This window comes from Culex pipiens, chromosome 2 (genome assembly GCF_016801865.2).
Source record: "Culex pipiens pallens isolate TS chromosome 2, TS_CPP_V2, whole genome shotgun sequence".
Classification (NCBI taxonomy): Eukaryota; Metazoa; Arthropoda; class Insecta; order Diptera; family Culicidae; genus Culex; species Culex pipiens.
The window spans coordinates 108,483,549-108,493,440 of record NC_068938.1 but is presented as its reverse complement, the minus strand read 5'-3'; the positions used below and the strand labels follow the sequence as shown (position 1 = coordinate 108,493,440).

General features: G+C 39.0%; 2 protein-coding genes across 2 annotated transcripts; both read left to right on the top strand.

The window, feature by feature from the left end:
* The first annotated feature begins 107 nt into the window (after positions 1-107).
* Positions 108-2,562, top strand: LOC120430184 (protein-associating with the carboxyl-terminal domain of ezrin). Its single transcript, XM_039595264.2, has 2 exons — positions 108-1,406; positions 1,466-2,562. The coding sequence occupies exons 1-2, from the start codon at positions 279-281 to the stop codon at positions 2,351-2,353; spliced, it is 2,016 nt and encodes a 671-aa protein (XP_039451198.1). The 5' UTR covers positions 108-278; the 3' UTR covers positions 2,354-2,562.
* A 139-nt stretch (positions 2,563-2,701) lies between these two features.
* LOC120430187 (transmembrane protein 242) lies at positions 2,702-9,798 on the top strand. The gene is made up of 3 exons (XM_039595267.2): positions 2,702-2,876; positions 2,947-3,185; positions 9,506-9,798. Exons 1-3 carry the CDS (start codon positions 2,798-2,800, stop codon positions 9,641-9,643), a joined length of 456 nt encoding a protein of 151 aa, XP_039451201.1. The 5' UTR covers positions 2,702-2,797; the 3' UTR covers positions 9,644-9,798.
* The last annotated feature ends 94 nt before the right edge of the window (positions 9,799-9,892 follow it).

Genomic DNA, 9,892 nt, shown 5'->3' with positions numbered 1-9,892 from the left:
AGCCGTCGAGGGGTGACTCAATACATTTCTTTGGTTGATGCCGTGTGTACAGAACTTTGAAGATCATCTTCTTGGCAACCCTGCTTGCAGCAGCTGTTTTGACATTTTCTGTCAAGTTGTCAATAATTACGATAACAAAATCTCAAGAGGTGCGGAGTTTTTCCAGATTTTCAAGGTGTTTTCCACGATTTCTTTCATTATCGGTGAAGAAAATTAGTGCTACAGATTGGAAAATGTTGTCGTGATCGTACTGGACCTTTACCGCAGAAGTGCACACGATGGGCAACGACCAGTCCGCGCTGAAGGGGCTGGAAATCAGCAAGAAGGCCCTGCAGGTTACGGATTATTGGTCGCAGTACAACGGAGAGTTCCCTACGGATTCGTCGGTTTCGTACATCTCGATATTTCAGGGCGAGACGCTGGTGACGGGCCCGTTCTGGACGAATCAGAATCCGCTGGAGCGGGTGATAAAGAATTTGAAAATTTATCGGCATCCAAGCATTTTGAAGTACATTTCGTCATGGAGCAAGGGATCGCTGAAAATGCTGGCGACGGAACGGTGCCGCCCGTTAGCGACTTGCCTGAACATCACGAGTGACGTGCAGATCTGTCTTGGGCTGAGGAACATTCTGTGCGCGTTGATATTTTTGATTGAGCAGGCAAATGTTCGGCACTTGAGTATAAGCATTTCTTCGGTTTACGTTACGGAGGATGGGGCGTGGAGGTTGGCCGGGTTCGAGCATTTGTGGCCGAGTGCGGACGGAACGCTGCTGGAAAAGTCCCAACCGTATCGGTACTCGAAGGCCATCGATCCGGACGAGCTGAAGAATAAAGGGCAGGGAGTTGAGCAGTTTGCGTTTGCGGTCATGTGCGAGGAGATTCTGCACAACAAAAGCGACAGCAACATCCCGGCGGTGGAGGACTTCAAGTCGTACTGTGCCACCCACCTGAAGCATGCCAACGTGACGATGCGACCGAAGTTGTCGGCGATTCTGCTGCATCCGCTGTTCAACCATGATTTCATTCTGATACATTCCTTTTTGACGGAGCTGCCGCTGAAGAGTCCCCAGGCGAAGCAGGAATTCTTCACCGGTTTGGCGGACCGGTTGCGGACGTTTGACCCGGAGACGGTGGCCGAGCAGATGGGTTCGCTGTTGCTGTCGCGGATCGTTTTGTTGGACACGACGGCCCAGCTGTGCGTCACGCCGTACATTCTGAGGCCGAAAAGTGACGACCTTTCGTCGGGGCTGTTTGCGGCCAAGATCTTCTCGGCGTACATTATTCCGAAGCTGAAGCAGGTGTTTTGCGTCCAGGACGCGCAGATTCGGCTCACGTTGTTGGAGTTTTTCCCCGCGTACGTTGATTTCTTCAGCAAGGAAGACTTGAAGGAACACATTCTTCCGCAGGTAAGTCGGTAGAAACGTATTTTTGGTAGGTTCGTCAACTAATCCGTCTCCTCTTGCAGCTCCTCCTCGGCGTAAAGGACACCAACGACGTGCTGGTGGCCAAGACGCTACTCTGCCTGGCGGACCTCGTCCCGATCCTCGGCTCGGCCGTCGTAATCGGTGGCAACCGGAGCAAAATCTTCGCCGACGGACGTCCCCAAGGCGTCCCAGACCAGTCGCTGCCTTGGAGCGGCGTCCGCTCCATCACGCCGGTCATCGGTTCCGGCGAGTTCCTCTCCGGCAGTCCCCTCCCACCAAGCACCGGTGAAGCGGTTGAAAACAGCGCCGCCTCGTTTGCGTCGATCGTCGGCGGTGGCGCCACCGGATTCGACTTTATGCCGCAACGACTCTCGCCGGAGGGTGGCCACACCAACAGCGACGTCGAGCTGGAGGTGGACGAGTGGAGCGACTGGGAGAACGACGTCAACGAGCACACGGCAAGTCACGCCATCAACCAACCGCAGGAAGATCCGGAACGAAGCGAGGAAGACAGCACTGCCACAACCGTTGCCGCGGCGGCCATCGCGCCTAGCAAACTCGACCGGCAACGTTCCGTCCCACCGGCTGAGAGTATAGAGAACCTGGACATTAAGACGCAACCGGTGCGGAAGGCGGAATCTTCCGGCGGCGACGAGGAGATTGACTTCTTCAAGGACATGGAACCGGTCATACAGCGGGCGAACGTGCTGCTGATCAACGAGGACGAGGAAGAACCGGCGGAGCAGCGGGATGATTTCGGCGAAGAAACGATTCCACTGACTGCGGTGAAGAGTCCCGACAAGACGAAGGTTACCACCGGAGAGCAGGAATCGCCGCTGATTCAGGTTGATCGAAGTCGGTTCGACGTCAAGGTCGACGAGCTGGAAGCGGACGAGGACGGATGGGACAACGAAGAGAGTGAGTGGTGAAGAGGTGTTTGAGGTATTTTTAAGCCTATTCGTACTTTTGTGTTTGCGTGATGAAAAAGTTCTTGTTAGTGAATGAGGATAGTGCAATGCCGGATTTTGTTTGTTTGTAAGCCACGCATCACTCTAATGAACCACCCTGTTGTATGTTTTAATCCAGCTCTTTAGCGTATCGGGATATGACCACTTATCAATAAAATTATGCAAAACAATCATGACTTCTTTACAAAATGAGAAATTTACGAAACGGACTTGAATTCGTCACCCTGAAAAACAAAGCTTTACAGCATTCCTGGTGGCGAATACAGATCTTTAAAAAGTTAAACTCGCAACACTGCCTACATGTGCGATTGACAGCAATTTGTTGTTGTTTTGACTGTTACATAAAAATATCGCAAAGTGCAGATAAAAAACTCAAATTCCTGGCACGGATTCCGCTGTCCCTCAATGGAAAACCCGGTAGAATCGAAGCCGGTCCTCGCGAGCCGCGAACTCTCCGAAGAGGAGCGAAAATATCGCTACCGAGGTACGATAAACCCTTGCTCATTTCGACCGGCACAAAATCAACAGTCAATCCCTTCTACTTCGACTTTCAGCGGGTGCCTTTCTGGCGGGTGTGGCCGGAATATCGGCGATTGCCGGCTTCAGCAAAACCATCATGACGGCGAAAAAGACCGATCCGCAGTACTTCGAGAAGGGCGTCCAGGGCAGTTTGGCGATGCAGGAAACGGGGGCCAATCTGGCGATGAGGGCGCTCGGGTGGGGAACGTTGTACGCGTTTCTTGGCACCGGGACGATTTGCTTTGCCATCTGGAAGATGACGGGGGCGACGAATGTGAGTATAACCGTGTAATTGTGTAAGTTATTTAGATCACTATTTATTAGGGTGGGTACGTTTTTCAAAAAGTTCTTGGATCAAGTTTTAGTATGGTTTCCCTTGTAGGGCATGCCCATAGGGACTTTCATGCCAAATATCAGCTCATTTGGTTGTAAACTGGCTGCGCGCATCAGGGTTAAAGTTTAAATGGGAATTACTATGGGAAAATTGAAAATTTTGTTCAAACGCTCCTACAGGTCTGGGAAAATAACGCGCCAACTTCTGGTATGGTCAGGCCTATGGGGAATGGTCTGGAGAACACTTTTCCCGAAGAGAGCATACGGATTCGTTGTACCTAGAGCTGGCGCATCGGCAAACAATCCGATGTCTCCGGAATCAACGGTTTTCCCCCAAAAAGCATCAAATTTTCCTTAGCATGCTATGAAAGCTCGATGAACACCGCGACGCCATACGTCAGGCAGCTACCACGTGGTTGAAATATTTGCAAAAAAATACAAATTTGCTATGCAAAGATTCTGAATTCGACTAAATAATATCAGGATTGCTCGAAATGATCATTTTCTAGTTAAAAGAAGGTTTGCAATTGAATATTCCAGCCGTTTCTCACCCACATGGTAGCTGCCTGACGTATGGGTCATTCCTTCCCAAGTGACCACGCGTCCAACATCGACCTTCACCAATTCTGCTCATATTTGGCATGGGGGTTGTTTTTGCCCCAAAAACAAAGAATCCAAAGTTTGGTGACATTTGGTCCACCCCCGCGCCCGTGGCACCCCCCTCTTTTTCTGAGATTTTTGAAAAACCTCATTTTTAAAATGCATTTTGCTAAGAGAAAAGTTTACAAAAAGTGAACTTTTGGGTATGCATATTTGAAGATTTTTTGACGTAGAATCGAATGGCGTACTCAGAATTTACGTACAGTGTTGCCAGATATGAAAATTTTGCGCTTTAAGTTTTAAAATGCATTTTTAACCCTTTGGACGAGCACTTACGGGAAAACTGACAATTGCATTCGATTGCTGAGAGTTTTTTACATAAAATTCAATCAAAACCTCAGGGTAAAATGAATATTTCTTGAGATATCACATTTTTAAGTTGGAAAGCTCTGTATTCCAAAGCAAATGTTTTACTTAACCATCAATTTTCAACTGTACATTGCGTGAGAGCATAGTAGGCCTTGAAATTTGAAAAAAATCTTTTTTTCAATTTCTTAACGGAAGCAAGTGAATGACCCAAAATTGAATTTATGTATGTATGTATTGTATGCATGTATATATTTGTGTATGTATGTATTGTATGTATGCATTTGAATCCCCGTCTTGGCAGGACTTGGCGTGGTTCACGGGTATAAGAAAATGACAAAATGTTTAATTTCGAGCGCTTCAACAGGAATTTTCTAGTTTTATGGCCCCAGAAGCTAGCTTGATAATATGAGCTTATTTGGTTAATGTTTAATTGATCCAGTTTTGACCTGAAGTTAGAATGGAACTTTGATTAATTTACTATGGGAAATTTTCACTTTTAACATCTTTTTCGACAAAGTTTCCCAAAATGCTATCAAATTTTCTTATTATCAAACATCTGAAATATTTTGATCCGGGGAACAATTGTGTAGAACATCGCAAAGCGCTAGGAATTGATCCCGAAAATACATAGGTTAATTTTTTGAGCATGTTTTTAAATTTTGCCAAAAAAAAATCCAAAAATCCTTCAGGTAAAAATTCGACCCGCCAACCCTAACCAAATAAGCTTATATTATCAAGCTAGCTTCTGGGGCCATAAAACTAGAAAATTTCTGTTGAAGCGCTCGAAATTAAACATTTTGTCATTTTCTTATACCCGTGAACCACGCCAAGTCCTGCCAAGACGGGAATTCAAATGCATACATACAATACATACATACACAAATACATACATGCATACAATACATACATACATAAATTTAATTTTGGGTCATTCACGTGCTTCCGTTAAGAAATTGAAAAAAAGATTTTTTTCAAATTTCAAGGCCTACTATGCTCTCACGCAATGTACAGTTGAAAATTGATGGTTAAGTAAAACATTTGCTTTGGAATACAGAGCTTTCCAACTTAAAAATGTGATATCTCAAGAAATATTCATTTTACCCTGAGGTTTTGATTGAATTTTATGTAAAAAACTCTCAGCAATCGAATGCAATTGTCAGTTTTCCCGTAAGTGCTCGTCCAAAGGGTTAAAAATGCATTTTAAAACTTAAAGCGCAAAATTTTCATATCTGGCAACACTGTACGTAAATTCTGAGTATGCCATTCGATTCTACGTCAAAAAATCTTCAAATATGCATACCCAAAAGTTCACTTTTTGTAAACTTTTCTCTTAGCAAAATGCATTTTAAAAATGAGGTTTTTCAAAAATCTCAGAAAAAGAGGGGGGTGCCACGGGCGCGGGGGTGGACCAAATGTCACCAAACTTTGGATTCTTTGTTTTTGGGGCAAAAACAACCCCCATGCCAAATATGAGCAGAATTGGTGAAGGTCGATGTTGGACGCGTGGTCACTTGGGATGGAATGACCCATATGGCGTCGTGGTGTTCATCAAGCTTTCATAGCATGCTAAGGAAAATTTGATGCTTTTTGGGGAAAAACCGTTGATTCCGGAGACATCGGATTGTTTGCCGATGCGCCAGGTCTAGGGACAACGAATCCATATGCTCTCTTCGGGAAAAGTGTTCTCCAGACCATTCCCCATAGGCCTGACCATACCAGAAGTTGGCGCGTTATTTTCCCAGACCTGTAGGAGCGTTTGAACAAAATTTTCAATTTTCCCATAGTAATTCCCATGTAAACTTTAACCCTGATGCGCGCAGCCAGTTTACAACCAAATGAGCTGATATTTGGCATGAAAGTTCCTATGGGCATAGGGGGATGGCGTCGCTATTTTTAGACCACGTTTTCCACTTTTTCTCATCGAAACCGACTACTTTATCGACTTAATTTTGCTGGGCGAGATAGGACGCCGTCTATTTTTAGACGATGACTGAGCACTTTTCCACTCTTGCACTTATAAAAACCAGATGGCAGCACGATGTAACGCCACGTCCCTATGCCCTACAAGGGGAACCATACTAAAACTTGATCCGAGAACTTTTTGAAAAACGTACCCACCCTACTATTTATATTATTTGAAATAGGTATTTATTGTTTTTTTCTCAAATGGTCACTTCTGAAGCTTTAGAAAAATACTTAAAACTGAAAAATGTAGCTCGAAGTTTAGCCATCAAATGGGCTTCAAAATTTAATAACAATATTAAATAACAACTTGTCGGGACATAATTTTACGACCAGCAGAACAAAAGAGAGGGTCAACTTCTTGGGTCCCTTGCCAAAGAATAATCACTGACGTCAGCGAAAGAATTTTAAGATTTAGATTTATAGAACCTTACAATTTCAGAATGATAGGATTGAAAATGAATTTTTAAATTTTTGAGTATTTAAAGCTATAGGATATTAAAAGTAAACAATTTTTGAATTAAAGAATGCAGAACTTAAGACCGTTTTTAAGATTTCCCAAAAAGTTGTCCACGTGGTTTCTGGATGGTCCAATAAGAAATTGAGAATTTTAGAACTAAAAAAATACAATTTCAGGATCCCAAAATTTTAAAAGAATTAGAATTTTAATTGAAAAAAAACTAGGATGGAAAATTTTACAGATTTTTTGAATATTAGAATTCTTAATCTTTTGTTTATCAGAGCTTTTGGATTTTTAGAATATTTGAATTTTTAAATTAAAATTTTAAAATGTTGGGATTTCAGTATTTAAGAAATTTAAAGAATTTTGGAATTAAAGAATTTAAGAATTTAAGAATTTAAGAATTTAAGAATTTAAGAATTTAAGAATTTAAGAATTTAAGAATTTAAGAATTTAAGAATTTAAGAATTTAAGAATTTAAGAATGTAAGAATGTAAGAATGTAAGAATTTAAGAATTTAGGAATTTAAGAATTTAAGAATTTAAGAATTTAAGAATTTAAGAATTTAAGAATTTAAGAATTTAAGAATTTAAGAATTTAAGAATTTAAGAATTTAAGAATTTAAGAATTTAAGAATTTAAGAATTTAAGAATTTAAGAATTTAAGAATTTAAGAATTTAAGAATTTAAGAATTTAAGAATTTAAGAATTTAAGAATTTAAGAATTTAAGAATTTAAGAATTTAAGAATTTAAGAATTTAAGAATTTAAGAATTTAAGAATTTAAGAATTTAAGAATTTAAGAATTTAAGAATTTAAGAATTTAAGAATTTAAGAATTTAAGAATTTAAGAATTTAAGAATTTAAGAATTTAAGAATTTAAGAATTTAAGAATTTAAGAATTTAAGAATTTAAGAATTTAAGAATTTAAGAATTTAAGAATTTAAGAATTTAAGAATTTAAGAATTTAAGAATTTAAGAATTTAAGAATTTAAGAATTTAAGAATTTAAGAATTTAAGAATTTAAGAATTTAAGAATTTAAGAATTTAAGAATTTAAGAATTTAAGAATTTAAGAATTTAAGAATTTAAGAATTTAAGAATTTAAGAATTTAAGAATTTAAGAATTTAAGAATTTAAGAATTTAAGAATTTAAGAATTTAAGAATTTAAGAATTTAAGAATTTAAGAATTTAAGAATTTAAGAATTTAAGAATTTAAGAATTTAAGAATTTAAGAATTTAAGAATTTAAGAATTTAAGAATTTAAGAATTTAAGAATTTAAGAATTTAAGAATTTAAGAATTTAAGAATTTAAGAATTTAAGAATTTAAGAATTTAAGAATTTAAGAATTTAAGAATTTAAGAATTTAAGAATTTAAGAATTTAAGAATTTAAGAATTTAAGAATTTAAGAATTTAAGAATTTAAGAATTTAAGAATTTAAGAATTTAAGAATTTAAGAATTTAAGAATTTAAGAATTTCAGAATTTAAGAATTTAAGAATTTAAGAATTTAAGAATTTAAGAATTTAAGAATTTAAGAATGTAAGAATTTAAGAATTTAGGAATTTAAGAATTTAAGAATTTAAGAATTTAAGAAATTAAGAATTTAAGTATTTAAGAATTTAAGAATTTTAGAAAATAAGAATTTAAAAATTGAAGAACATTAAATTGAAAAATTCAAGAATTTAATTTGTTAAATTTATATATTTAATAATGGATTTTAGAGTCTCAGAATTTAAAAATTCTGTTGCTTTTCAACTGCGTGATGCTCAAGAAAAATCATTTTACATGGATCGTAACACACCCTCAAGCACCTCCCTCCTCCCTAAAATGCTACGTCATTTTTAAAGGCACCTAACCTAAACGTTAAAATGAATCCATATAAAGACCATAGAACATCCTTAATAGCTGCCGATCATACCGGTTTCCAAAAATCAAGAATTTTGGAACCTATACAGCTCATCCTGTCTGGCTGTCTTCGATGAGCTTCTAGAGTGTTGCACAGCATGTTGCAACATCCACGCATTATTGCGTTTCAGACCCATTCCCTACTTGGGATGTGAAATTCAAGTGCCTAAATAGCAAAATTTTCGTAACCTGCAAATTTTTTCATGTTTTCTCTCTGATCGATCTATGTTCTTTAACGTTATCGGTGTGACCTTATCAGAGATAGATCCTATCGGAAGATGGCGAGATTACGATCTCCTCTCTGGTGTAGCTGATAAGATGAGACCAATAAATCAGCCTATTTGGTTCTGACTTGCTCTGAGTGCGATACGTCCTGCTCCGTTTGCCCGGTCCCCGTTTTCCGTTTTCCGCGTCTGACCGCTCTACTGAGTGCGTCGAAGGTTAAGACCAATGAATGCATCCCAAAATAATCGACCGAATTAAAATGAAAACAAACAGAGAGCTGCATACCATAATTAAAACTATAACAGTTGATTTTGCTATATCAGGAATCAATGCAATGACATTTGTGCAATTTTTACAAACTTGTACACGATAAATCACTGCCTGAATTATAAAGCAAGTTTTCTGCTTTCTGTTGGAGCGACAGTCCCACCAAATACACAGACTCGTTTCGAGCACGGAAACATCACTGAATCCATTTTTCGCAATTCAAGCCCAGCATTCGGGATGATGGGAAGGCAGTCGATTGTGAAAATAGATTTTTTTTATTGATGGTATGAACAAATCTGGTTTTTAGGGGCTCGATATTTACGTCCGTGTTCGGGAAGTGCATTAATCCAAGTGATCTAGGTATTTGATTTTTGACAATTTCAATACATACATATATTAAAATGCGTTATAGGTTAACTTTAATGGTTTTTTATATTCATTTATTCAAATTTATGTTTTTTTTTTCTCCAGATGAAAGAGTTCCGCGAATCGATCGGTAACGTCCTGCCGAGGTTACCAAAGAGCGATCCACCCCGGAGTCGAACCGAGTTCGCGGGCCTCACGGATCTGATGCAGTACCTGACGACTTGGGGCAAGGAGGACAAATAATCAAAACGCGGTTAACGATTAAGAGTAACTGCATTGTTTTATTTCACTTTTTTTCTCTTCTGTAAATATAAAGATAGTAGGTCGTAAACACTAAAATTACACAACACTGATAAACGAAAATGAAGAAACAACTATAGTTGCAAACTTTGTGCTGTGAAATGCCTTTTTGCCTTCCAACGAGAGGTATCACATTCAAGGGGGTGATTAGATTGTTTTCCGTATTGCTTCCGCAGGCACCATTCCGAACTT

Excerpts from the sequence above, each read along its gene's own strand:
- LOC120430187 (XM_039595267.2), top strand. The coding sequence starts at position 2,798 with ATGGAAAACCCGGTAGAATCGAAGCCGGTCCTCGCGAGCCGCGAACTC. Across the intron at positions 2,877-2,946 it reads GCGAAAATATCGCTACCGAG|CGGGTGCCTTTCTGGCGGGT; the intron begins GTACGATAAACC and ends TTCGACTTTCAG. Across the intron at positions 3,186-9,505 it reads AGATGACGGGGGCGACGAAT|ATGAAAGAGTTCCGCGAATC; the intron begins GTGAGTATAACC and ends TTTTTTCTCCAG.
- LOC120430184 (XM_039595264.2), top strand. The coding sequence starts at position 279 with ATGGGCAACGACCAGTCCGCGCTGAAGGGGCTGGAAATCAGCAAGAAG. Across the intron at positions 1,407-1,465 it reads AGGAACACATTCTTCCGCAG|CTCCTCCTCGGCGTAAAGGA; the intron begins GTAAGTCGGTAG and ends CTCCTCTTGCAG.